At 38.6% G+C, this 13,245-nt stretch overlaps 1 protein-coding gene across 1 annotated transcript; it reads left to right on the forward strand.

Annotated features, from left to right (window-relative positions):
• The first annotated feature begins 474 nt into the window (after positions 1-474).
• On the forward strand, positions 475-12,539 carry LOC127416113 (peroxiredoxin-6-like). The gene is made up of 5 exons (XM_051655264.1): positions 475-640; positions 3,019-3,175; positions 11,252-11,398; positions 11,826-11,972; positions 12,189-12,539. Exons 1-5 carry the CDS (start codon positions 549-551, stop codon positions 12,312-12,314), a joined length of 669 nt encoding a protein of 222 aa, XP_051511224.1. The 5' UTR covers positions 475-548; the 3' UTR covers positions 12,315-12,539.
• Positions 12,540-13,245: the final 706 nt, after the last annotated feature.

Here is a 13,245-nt window from a genome sequence, read left to right on the forward strand (position 1 = left end):
TGTGTGTGTGTGTGTTAAGTGTACTGCTAAAAAACATTATTTTGTGTGTATACACTGGAAAAACGACCCATGTGTACTGTTAACCTGGCCCCCGCTTCCTCTTTCACAATGTGCTTCAAAGTTTCGGTCGCCATTCAGTTGCATTGTGAGGATGAATAGAGCTGAAATATTCTTATAAGAATCTTCGTTTGTGTTCAGCAGAAGAAAGAAAGGTGAGTAAATGATAAGATAATTTACATTTTTGAGTTAACTATCCCTTTAAGTAATTTTTTTTTTTTAAATATGTTTTAAATTCAGTTTTGCTTAAATGTCTGTAATACCAGTAATAATCGACCATATGTTGAGTAAAATAATACCTTGTGCTTAACAGACAGCATAATTGCAAATGTTCAAACGCTGAAAATTAAAATAGTTACTCATTTAATCTTGGAACGCGAGACACGATTGTGACGTAATACTGTTTCGTCCAATCAAAAACTTCGCCTGCCCACTTCGTCTTCCTGCTATATAAAGTTCTCTTCCATGTGGCAACAACATTGACTACAAACATGCCAGGAATGCTGTTAGGAGACGTGTTTCCTGACTTTGAAGCAGAGACTACGATCGGGAAGATCAAATTTCATGAATTCTTGGGAAATTCGTAAGTAGCAGAACATATTAATTAATGTATTGAACGTGTATGCCTAGCCGGGCATGGTAATTCATATTTAATGTGGTGTGATAGCCCACCCCTTTATAAAGACAGTCACGAATTAATCAGGTGATTGATGTGCAGCCTAAAGATCACCTGAGCAATACCAATACATTACAGCATCAAGCTTTGAAATGCCATATAGACTCCGCAAACAATGATACATGTCGCACTCAATCGTTGGACGTCATTATTGACATCGCTTTACCAATCAATCAATCAAGTTAAAATAGTTTTAGAAATAGAAATTTTCATTTCAAATTTATTAGTTTTCTTTAAAGAGAGCCCATAGGACAGAATCATCGATATCACGTTACGTTTTCACGAGGCCAAGTAATCTGCTGTCACGAGGGCTTTTGTCTATTATTATGTGAGTGTTGGCACCAATCTTGTTTTTTTTGCATGAGATGACAAAAGCAGCACATGTAGGCACTCAGTATGATTACACAAAACAAACTGTATTATGTAATTTTTATATCTAGTATATTGAAGCAGTAACTATTGTAAAAGAAGGATGCAGTAGATCTGTATGCTGCATTTTACCAATTCATGACATGTTGATGAGTCATAGAAATTTGCTACTTGCTTAATTGCTAAGTTTTATATCATTATTTGTGGATGGCACTGTCTGCAGACACCACCTTTCTCTTTATTTTGCATAAACAATTTGGAGGTGGTGGTGAGTAAAATGTGCCAAGTCACTGTGGCTGTAAGAATTGGCATAACAATGCCCATTTCATTGAGATTTGTAAGAGTTTAAAGTGTTTGGAACTCACCCATATTCTTTTAAGTCTTAATAAATTAAGGTTATGGAAGATTGAACGGTTATGCAAGTTCAGATTTCACACAACACATATATCATGCACACTTGTGCATGCACATGATGCCTCATAAACTTTGATGATGTCTACAAATGTAATGGACATCCAAACGCACGCACATTTTTGTGCAAGCCAGCCTGGTATATCATTCATAAGTGCATAAATTGGATAAAATCAGGGATTAGATGTTTTGAAATGTAGCCTAATATGTTAGTAAGATGGGGTCCTGACTCTCTGTGGTAATTAAAAATCCCAGGACACTTCTCGAAAAGAGTAGGGGTGTAACCCCGGTGTCCTGGCCAAATTCCCATCATTGGCCCTTATCAGTCATGGCTTCCTAATAATCCCCATCCATTAATTGACTATCACTCCAGTCTCTCCTCTCCACCAATGTATAAAGCACTTTGAGTGTAGTGTCAGAAAAGCACTATATAAATGTAACGTTCATTCATTCATATTAAGGAATATTAAGGATTTGTTAAAGGGATAGTTTGCCCAAAAATGATTCACTTGCATTGTATGGACCTACAGAACTACAATATTCCTCTAAAAATCTTCATTTGTGTTCAGCAGATGAAAGAAACCATACACATCTGGGATGGCATGAGGGCGAGTATATGATGAGAGAATTTCCATTTTTGGGTGAACTATCCCTTTAAGGAGTCATGTTACACAGTTAATTGACTTTTCAGAGCTGAGTGGTAAATAAAGCTGGGGTTAATGAACTGACTGAAAAGTTTTTTGCATCCTTGTATTCAGATTGTGTAACTGTCCTCAGTTGGCCCAAATGTATTATCTAACAGAGAAGGGTGCCTTTCTGTTGTCTCCATTTCAAGCCAAACAATGCACATGATGTGTCTCAGAGGTCCTTCCCAAGAGAAGAGATAGCAGAAGATGGAGTTGAAGCATTTAACAGATGCGACTCCTTCATGGTTTTTTGTTTCATAGGCAGGCAGAATAGAAAGGATGTGTAGCATCCCTTTTTCTGGATTTCCCAATTTAAGTTTTGTAAGAATGCATAAGACTTTCAAAATCCTGTTTTTGATCGTTTTAAATAGTTACCCTAAAATGTTGAAGACTTGCCATGCAGTCTGTATATACTGTAAACATGGCCACCTGTGATGAACAGCAAGTTTGCACCTTTTCTTTCTATCATTACTCGATGTGACATCATAAAGTTTGGTGCTGATTCTTTAACTGCAGTCCCAACATCTCTGTTGGCTCTTGAATAAGAAGTGCTGTCCTATGCATTTCTAAAAAACAAAACTAAAAATACACTTCACCCATATGCTCTTCAGACACTACTATGTTGTATTGGTGCAACTTGCCACCTGTTGTTGTTGGAGGACAAAAACTAGCATGATTTTTTTTAGGCAGTGACAATATCAATCCTGAATCTCCCCTTACCTATTCTTCTTGTCCTTTTAAATGCATCCTTTTCATACTTAAAATGTGCATTCTAACCTTCATTTTTGTTGCCCCCCCCCCTTCCCTTTTTCCCTTTAGATGGGGTATCTTGTTCTCACATCCACGTGACTTCACTCCAGTATGTACGACTGAACTAGCCCGTGCTGCAAAGCTGAGCGACGAGTTTAAGAAACGTGACGTGAAGATGATCGCACTGTCCATTGACAGTGTGGAGGACCACCGCAAATGGAGTGAGGTCTGCTGTTATAATACGCATGCAGTCACCCACTGCAATACATTAATCTTTTCTTTTCTAACCTAAATCTCATACACCGATACTGTACATGAAAACTATATTATGCTCATACACACATTCCTGAGGTCACGTGCCCTCCTTAGCTAATTCCCTGCAAATGATGACTGCTGCATTGTTGTATAGTCTTGTAGCTTGAGAGTCCAGTTGTTGGCTTGGAACTTTAAAAATGCACACCAAGGGTTTCTCTGATTGGTTCAGACCAATCACAGTTGGTGAGCCTTCGCCGCGATTTCTTGCCGCAATTAAATATTTTTACGGAAACAATGTATACCTAATGAGCCCTTCACACCTGGAATGAACATTCTCGCCGAATCACTCACCGACAAAGCGAAGCTTTTTTTGGTGAGTTTGTCTAATTATTTTTTCTTCACCCAGTGAAGAAATGGCATGGACAATTTGAGCTGTGAATCATGTCAGGAGCTGCTGCAGTTCTCAAATCCAGCAGAACAGGTGGCACTAAAGCACAGAAAGCTGTTTTGACCACAGAGATTAAAAGTGTAGTTCACCCAAAAATGAAAATTCTCTTATTTACTCACCTTCATGCCATCCCAGATGTGTATGACTTTCTTTCTTCTGCAGAACACACATTATGATTTTTAGAAGAATAACTCAGCTTTGTAGTTCCATACAATGTAAGTGAATGGGTGCCAAAATTTGACTCTCCAAAAGCACATAAAGGCACCATAAGTGTAATACATACAGGTGCTGGTCATATAATTAGAATATCATCAAAAAGTTGATTTATTTCACTAATTCCGTTCAAAAAGTGAAACTTGTATATTATATTCATTCATTACACACAGACTGATATATTTCAAATGTTTATTTCTTTTAATTTTGATGATTATAACTGACAACTAAGGAAAATCCCAAATTCAGTATCTCAGAAAATTAGAATATTACTTAAGACCAATACAAAGAAAGGATTTTTAGAAATCTTGGCCAACTGAAAAGTATGAACATGAAAAGTATGAGCTTGTACAGCACTCAATACTTAGTTGGGGCTCCTTTTGCCTGAATTACTGCAGCAATGCGGCGTGGCATGGAGTCCATCAGTCTGTGGCACTGCTCAGGTGTTATGAGAGCCCAGGTTGCTCTGATAGTGGCCTTCAGCTCTTCTGCATTGTTGGGTCTGGCATATCGCATCTTCCTCTTCACAATACCCCATAGATTTTCTATGGGGTTAAGGTCAGGCGAGTTTGCTGGCCAATTAAGAACAGGGATACCATGGTCCTTAAACCAGATACTGGTTGCTTTGGCACTGTGTGCAGGTGCCAAGTCCTGTTGGAAAATGAAATCTGCATCTCCATAAAGTTGGTCAGCAGCGGGAAGCATGAAGTGCTCTAAAACTTCCTGGTATACGGCTGCGTTGACCTTGGACCTCAGAAAACACAGTGGACCAACACCAGCAGATGACATGGCACCCCAAACCATCACTGACTGTGGAAACTTTACACTGGACCTCAAGCAATGTGGATTGTGTGCCTCTCCTCTCTTCCTCCAGACTATGGGACCCTGATTTCCAAAGGAAATGCAAAATTTACTTTCATCAGAGAACATAACTTTGGACCACTCAGCAGCAGTCCAGTCCTTTTTGTCTTTAGCCCAGGCGAGACGCTTCAGACGCTGTCTGTTGTTCAAGAGTGGCTTGACACAAGGAATGCGACAGCTGAAACCCATGTCTTGCATACGTCTGTGCGTAGTGGTTCTTTTAGCACTGACTCCAGCTGCAGTCCACTCTTTGTGAATTTCCCCCACATTTTTGAATGGGTTTTGTTTCACAATCCTCTCCAGGGTGCGGTTATCCCTATTGCTTGTACACTTTTTCTACCACATCTTTTCCTTCCCTTCGCCTCTCTATTAATGTGCTTGGACACAGAGCTCTGTGAACAGCCAGCCTCTTTTGCAATGACCTTTTGTGTCTTGCCCTCCTTGTGCAACGTGTCAATGGTCGTCTTTTGGACAACTGTCAAGTCAGCAGTCTTCCCCATGATTGTGTAGCGTACAGAACTAGACTGAGAGACCATTTAAAGGCCTTTGCAGGTGTTTTGAGTTAATCTAGCTGATTAGAGTGTGGCACCAGGTGTCTTCAATATTGAACCTTTTCACAATATTCTAATTTTCTGAGATACTGAATTTGGGATTTTCCTTAGTTGTCAGTTATAATCATCAAAATTAAAAGAAATAAACATTTGAAATATATCAGTCTGTGTGTAATGAATGAATATAATATACAAGTTTCACTTTTTGAATGGAATTAGTGAAATAAATAAACTTTTTGATGATATTCTAATTATATGACCAGCACCTGTATGTCACCAGTGTTTTAACCTGTATTTTTTTAGAAGTGATGTGATAGGTGTTGGTGAGAAACAGTTCAATATTTAAGTCGTTTTTTGCTTGAAATTGTTCTCCCTGCCCAGTAGTGGGGCGATATGCATGAAGAATTTGAATCCTCAAAAACACAAGAAGAAAGTGATCTGTTTCTCACCCACACCCATCATATCGCTTCTGAAGATACTGATTTAACCACTGGAGTCGTATGGATTACTTTAATGCTGACTTATCTGATTTTTGGAGGTTTCAAAGTTCGGCACCCATTCACTTGCTTTGTATGGACCAAAAGAGCTAAGATATTCTTCTAAAAAACTTAATTTGAGTTCTGCAGAAGAAAGTCATACACATCTGGAATGGCATATGGGTGAGTAAATGATGAGAGAATTTTTATTTTTGGGTGAACTATTCCTTTAAACACAGAAGGATCTCCTGAGGAAATCCTGAACCAGCATTGAGGACGTGTGTTTCATTTGCATCAAATGCCTTAAAAACGGAAACAGTTTTTTCTCATGGGTTCTCTTAACATGTAAATTATATTTCTGCATCACTGCCTTGCATCCTCTTTTAAAAAAAAAGCTCACTGATCTTACATAGATTGTCTTCATAATATATTCCATATTGGTGCATTTTTCCCTTTTGCAGTTAAGTTCTCTTATATCACTAATATAACGTATATCGTGACATATTTTCCTTTTGTATCATCTTTATTAATAAAAAAACTGTAAGGGTCAAAGTGTTTTTATTTGCCAAATATTAATAAAAAGAATACTGTGACTTGCAGTGCACTATCTTCGTATCCAAATGCCTTATAAAAACTTGGAATTGTCTCCTCCATCGTTATTTCTGTTCAACTGTTAATAGTCATTAACAGCTTTCTTTGGCAAGTATTAAAGTATCTAATAATGGTTTACACTGAAGATGGTTTTGTTGGTGAGGTTTTGTATTTCTTGCTTTATACAGACTCTGAGCATTTAAATGCCGTCACGTTTAATTAGTAACATGCTTTAAACAAATTTAGATACACTTGCAATAAGATTTAGTCAGTATAGTTCAAACTGACAACATCTGCTACAACAGTCATTATGTGTGTGCATTACGCATTGATTTTTAAACAAATGTACTTAATACAAGTATATAGAGAATGCCTGGCAGTGGCATGTAATCAGAATTGTTCCAAATGATAACATGTTTTAACTGTTAATATAATTTTTTTTTCTCCCCCCAATCAATTCTTTCTAATCACCCCTCTGATTGTGTACACATGATAATACTGCCAGTCAACTCGTCCTACAGGTGAACTGAAATAGTTCATGAACTGAAGTATCTCAAATGTTTTCTCTTTGAGCAAACCAACAACAAACTCCATCACTGATGCAGCTTGTAGAGAAATCTCAATCAGCTCCCTATGTCGTGAATCAGTTTATCGTGAACACTAATTCGGGCACTGGTAAGGATACTGATTCACTGAACATTGGGACACTTATGACTCAGTCACCTGCGACACGATAATGACGTCACGCATTCAGGCGCAGCTGTTATTAATCAGCACCACTGCTGTATAAATGACACTATCAACATTTTTGTTGAAGATATTCAAACATACAGAGTTATTAGAACAGATAAATGGCATAAAGAAATACAAATATATTAGAGTGCATTTGAAACCTTTTAACAACTCAAATATTTAAAAGATTGTTTCACTTTTATGGTAATTATGAATGAAAGACATTACAAACAACATATTTTCTCTTAAAAAGATAAGGCCTTGACTTCATAATTTTACACACGTGCTCGTCTTCTAGCGACTTGAGAGACTTCAGAATACATACATCATTTTTTTTTTTTTTTTTTTTTTATGGAATGAACATTTCAGTGCACTGGAACGATTTTGCGAATGAGACAGCCCTTAAAATGGCCGACTCACCGATCAGTGCCCTGAATACTGAACTAGGGAACTGATTGAGACGCACCCATAAGTTTTCTTTTTTCAATCTGCTTGTAAAGTACTTCTGCTCATCTGTCATAGGCGGAGGTCAGATCAGCTGAAAGGTGCTTTGCGCCACCTACCGTACCAGGGTAAAATTACTTGTTGATTAGCGCCACCTATTGTAATGCCGTGAATGTCCTTACGGCGGTCATTCGCATTGCTTTCTATGTGCAAGGGCCATTCGTTGGCGATTCACCTCTAATAATCGTGTTGCCTTTGGTGTGAAAAGGCCTTTAATCTGAAACACTCCATGAAATCCTTACTGAACAATTGCACAAAAGGGCTGGTTGCATGTCACAAGACATTTTGCTTCCCAAAGGTTTGATCTTGGCCAAAACTATTATAATGGCACCATTGGAAATGCATTAAAGAACTTGTTTAAAACAAAAAAAGCTCATTTATGTATAAAAAGATAAATAAGGCATATTATGTTTTCTTTGCCAAGTGTTGCTTTACGTAGACCTGTTCTACGGATTAATCTGTGCCGATAGTTCCTCCAGCACTGGCCACAGAGGAACATGGAGGAATAAAAGAAAAAAAAAATGGGGATAGATTTTTTTTAAATTTTCCTTCTGTTTCTCTGTAGCGAGTGCTGGAGAACTCTGCTGTTGAAACACTTGGGTTCTGCTGTATATCCACAGCCTGTAGTGTGGATATACTGTGTTTTTTACCCTTCATTGCATATTTTGATGAGATAATCAAGTGTTTTAAATTGAAGCGAGGACATGCAAAGAAAAATGTGACGGGGCCTGGGTAGCTCAGTGGTAAAATACACTAGCTACCACCCCTGGAGTTCGCTAGTTCAAATCCAGGGCGTGCTGAGTGACTCCAGCCAGGTCTCCTAAGCAACCAAATTGGCCCGGTTGCTAGGGAGGGTAGAGTCACATGGGGTAAAACTTCTCGTGGTCGCTATAATGTGGTTCGTTCTCGGTGGGGCACGTGGTGAGTTGAGCGTGGTTGCCGCAGTGGATGGCGTGAAGCCTCCACACGTGCTATGTCTCCGTGGCAACGCGCTCAAGCCACGTGATAAAGATGTGTGGGTTGACTGTCTCGGACGCGGAGGCAACTGGGATTCGTCCTCTGCCACCCGGACTGAGGCGAATCACTACGAGGCCACGAGGACTTAAAAGCACATTGGGAATTGGGCATTCCAAATTGGGAGAAAAAGAGGAAAAAGAAAAAAAAAAGAAAAATGTGACTATATGGAAACGACCCCCGTCAGCACATACACTTCATATCTTGTGAATAATAGTGTGTATATTTATATACACCGATCAGCCACAACATTAAAACAACCTGCCTAATATTGTGTAGGTCCCCCTCGTGCCGCCAAAACAGCGCCAACCCGCATCTCAGAATAGCATTAACACAACACACCACAATTGTACAGAGCGGTTATCGGAGTTACCGTAGACTTTGTCAGTTTGAGTCAGTCTGGCCATTCTCTGTTGACCTCTCTCATCAACAAGGTGTTTCCATCCGCAGAACTGCCTCTCACTGGATGTTTTTTGTTTTTGGCACCATTCTGTGTAAATTCTAGAGAGAACTGTGTGAAAATCCCAGCAGATCAGCAGTTACAGAAATACTCAAACCAGCCCGTATGGCACCAACAATCATGCCACGGTCCAAATCTGAGATCACATTTTTTCCCCATTCTGATGGTGGATGTGAACATTAATTGAAGCTCCTGACCCGTATCTGCGTGATTTTATGCACTGCACTGCTGCCACACGATTGGCTGATTAGATAATCCCATGGATGATTGTTGGTACCAGACCGGCTGGTTTGAGTATTTCTGTAACTGTTGATCTCTTGGGATGTTCACACACAACAGTCTCTAGAATTTACTTAGAATGGTGCCAGAAACAAAAAACATCCAGTGAGCGGCAGTTCTGTGGATGGAAACGCCTCGTTGATGAGAGAGATCAACAGAGAATGGCCTGACTGGTTCGAACTGACAAAGTCTACAGTAACTCCACTACAGATAACCGCTCTGTACGACTGTGGTGAGAAGAATATCATCTCGGAATGCTTTTCTGAGATGCGTGTTGGCGCTGTTTTGGTGGCACAAGGGGGACCTACACAATATTAGGCAGGTGCTGTAATGTTGTGGCTGATCAGTGTGTATATATAGTAAGGATATAGTGTATATAGTGTGTGTGTATATATATAACCTATATATACACACCAGATGAAGGGTTTTGAAACCCTTCGTTGGGTTTATGTACTGTATAGGCTATGAAAAGCTGAATTTGGTTAATACTTAAATATACTGCATTGTATCTGTGCCAAGTCGCTGTCATTTCAAAATAAGTGTCCTGGGAGTGTTTCAGGCTTGCTTATAGTTAAAAGTCCCAAGTTATACTTTTCTATGCTATATTGTGATTATTATCTGGATTTTGGTTGAAAGATTTCTGGGATTTTATTTATTTTGGACGCTTGTTGCCCTTATGTTTGTCACCATCATGGTAAGGAAAGACTAAGATTTTTTTTTTTTTAATTAACATTATATTAATCGATCTTAAAAACTATTGGCCGATTAATTTGGTTTTCTACCACCTTAGTTATTTGAATTGGCCAAAAAAAAAAAAAAAATATCGGTCGACCTTGAGTCTTAAAGGGACAGTTCACTCAAAAATGAAAATTCTCTCATTTACTCGTCCTCATGCCATCCCAGATGTGTATGACTTTCTTCTTCTAAAAATCTTCATTTGTGTTCAGCAGAATATTTCAGCTCTGTAGATTCATGCTATGCAAGTGAATGCACAAAGGCAACATAAGTAATCCATAAGACTCCAGTGGTTAAATCCACATCTTCAGAAGCAATATGATAGGTGTGGTTAAGAGACAGATCAATATTTAACTCCTTTTTTAATATCAGTCTCCACTTTCACATTCTTTTATTTTTGGTGATTCACATTCTTCATGCATATCGCCACCTACTGGGCAGTGAGGAGAATTTATAGGAAAAGGATTTAAATATTGATCTGTTTCTCACACACACCTTTCATATTGCTTCTGAATACATGGATTTAACCACTGGGGTTGTATGGATTACTTTTATGCTGCCTTTATGTGGATTTTAGTGCTTAAAAATTCTGGTACCATTCACTTACATTTGTACCTACAGAGCAGAAATATTTTTTCTAAAAATATTTTTTGTGTTCAGAAGAAAGTCATACACAGTTGTGATGGCATGAGGGTGAGAAAATATGCCTTACACATTTGATGGCCAATCTATGTCTGCAGAATCTCTCTCTTACTGGACATACACAGAGACAAACTCCCATGTGCACATTTGGCTGAACTCTTGAGTTCCTGTGAATGGAGCAGACACCCAATTCCCACAGTACAGTGTTTTGTGTGATATTAGTCATTGTTTACTCCATTGCAAGAGCACTCAAGCGCAAATTAAAATCTCACTGCTTAACCAGAACACTCCAAATATGCAAAGGTTTTACTGAAATAATGCTCATAGTGGCACTGACTGGCAATATTTTCCTTCATTTATGGTCTTGTTTAAGCAACGAACTGTTTCATCCATATCTGAAAATGTGACTAAATGACAAAAATCTACAAAAAAAAAGAAAACTCTCCTTTTCAGTTCATGTATGCGTGATCTCTCTCTCCCCACACCCCCCTTTTTTATGTACTTTTATTATGCTTATTCTGATATGTTTTGATCTCTCAAGGACATTATGGCATTCAACCAAGACAAAGGACGCGGTCCATTGCCATACCCTATCATAGCGGATGACAAGAGGGAGTTATCTGTCTTGTTTGGAATGCTGGACCCTGATGAGAAGGACAAAGAGGGAATGCCCCTCACTGCCCGCTGTGTGAGTTTTCATTGTTTTCTTAGTATTTGCTCTTGACAATTTTTTGCTTGTAAAGATGAGATTTTTGCTTACAGTTCCTCTCAGTCACGGCCAGTGCATGAAGAGAAACAAAATGATTGTGAAACTGTGATCTGCCTGACTAAATTTCTGATGATGTTCTGCAATGTTAAACATTTCCAGAGTTGTTTTCTCTAGTCTCTGTTACAACTTGCACTTTAGCCTTACAGCAGCCCTTTGCAAAAATGTTTAGATCCAGAAAACCCCAAGAAACTGGCGAAGAGAAGACTGAACTGTATAGTATTAAAACTGCTGAACAAGAATCTCTGAGTAAGATTGATATGGTGTTATGCAGTTAGACTACCAGCTAGAAACTAGGTGAAACTTTAAACAATCGTTCAGTTCTTTACCAACTTTTATTATATTTCAGGTGTTTGTTATTGGTCCCGATAAGAGGCTGAAGCTGTCTATTCTCTATCCGGCCACTACGGGGCGCAACTTCGATGAGATTCTCCGTGCTGTAGACTCTCTACAGTTGACGGCAGTGAAGAAGGTGGCTACACCTGTGGACTGGAAGGTACGATTTTAATTTAAGCCTTTGCAACTATGCTAGGTGTAAGGATCCCCTGAGTTGATTTACTTATTTCCTTCAATGCTGCATTCTTTAGCATTTCTGATAACTTTCCTAGGTGGTCAAGTGGGGAGTGGGAGAATAACTGAGCTAATATAAATTTTTATCAGGACTAAATTGTATTGATGCCATGAATAAATGTATTTTCCCTTCTTACCTAAGCCCGGTCAAGAAGTCATGGTCATCCCTTCCCTCTCAGATGAAGAGGCCAACAAGCTGTTCCCAGCTGGTTTTACCACCAAAGAGGTGCCTTCTGGGAAGAAATACATACGCTACACTAAACCATAACTTGAAGTAAATCTACAGAGATTTTTTGTAGAGTATTGTAGAAATGGCACTTACCTGACATGGACTGTGGCGTACACTCAGAGGTTTGGGACCTATAAGCTGCTGCTTATCGTAGAGTGATGATCATGATTTTGTTAAACTGCCGAAATGACACACCACAGGCTCATTACATATAATATAATAATTGTATTGTGCCTTAAATTCAATAAAAACTTACTTTTATAATTAAGGATATTGATGAGTGTTCTTTTGGGCTGAATGTGCCAATCTGAGATGCCAAGAGGTTTGTTTGTTTATTTTTTGGGGCCTGTTCAGTTTTAAGTGGCTTAAAATAAAAATACTCTTATTTATTCACCCTCATGCCATCCCAGATGTGTATGACTTTTTCTTCTGCTGAACACAAAATAAGATTTTTAGGAGAACATTTCAGCTCTGTAGGTCAAAATGCAAGTGAATGTTGACCAGAACTTTGAAGGTCCAAAAAGTACATAATGGCATCATAAAAGTAATCCACAAGACTCCAGTGGTTAAATCTATATCTTCAGAAGTGATATGATCGATGTGGTGGAGAAATGGATAAATATTTAAGTCTTTAATATAAATGTATGTACTATAAATGCCAAGTAGGTGACGATATGCATGAAGGTTGTAACTCGCCAAACACAAAAGAAGAACTGTTAGGAGAGAAGAGCGCTTGGGAGGGCTGGTGAAAGTGTTAACAAAAAAAAGGTCTTAAATACTGATCTGTTTCTCACCCACACCTATCATATCACTTCTAAAGATATCGATTTAACCACTGGAGTCGTATGATTTACTTTTATGCTGCCTTTGTGCTTTTTAGAGCTTCAAAGTTCTGGTCACCATTCACTGCATTGTACTATGGACCAACAGAGCGGAAATATTCTTCAAAAAAATCATCATTTGTGTTATG

Source organism: Myxocyprinus asiaticus, chromosome 25 (assembly GCF_019703515.2).
Source record: "Myxocyprinus asiaticus isolate MX2 ecotype Aquarium Trade chromosome 25, UBuf_Myxa_2, whole genome shotgun sequence".
Classification (NCBI taxonomy): domain Eukaryota; kingdom Metazoa; phylum Chordata; class Actinopteri; order Cypriniformes; family Catostomidae; genus Myxocyprinus; species Myxocyprinus asiaticus.

Coding starts and splice junctions, on each gene's coding strand:
- LOC127416113 (XM_051655264.1), top strand. CDS start 549: ATGCCAGGAATGCTGTTAGGAGACGTGTTTCCTGACTTTGAAGCAGAG. Junction 641..3,018: donor CATGAATTCTTGGGAAATTC/GTAAGTAGCAGA, acceptor TTTTCCCTTTAG/ATGGGGTATCTTGTTCTCAC. Junction 11,399..11,825: donor TGCCCCTCACTGCCCGCTGT/GTGAGTTTTCAT, acceptor ATTATATTTCAG/GTGTTTGTTATTGGTCCCGA.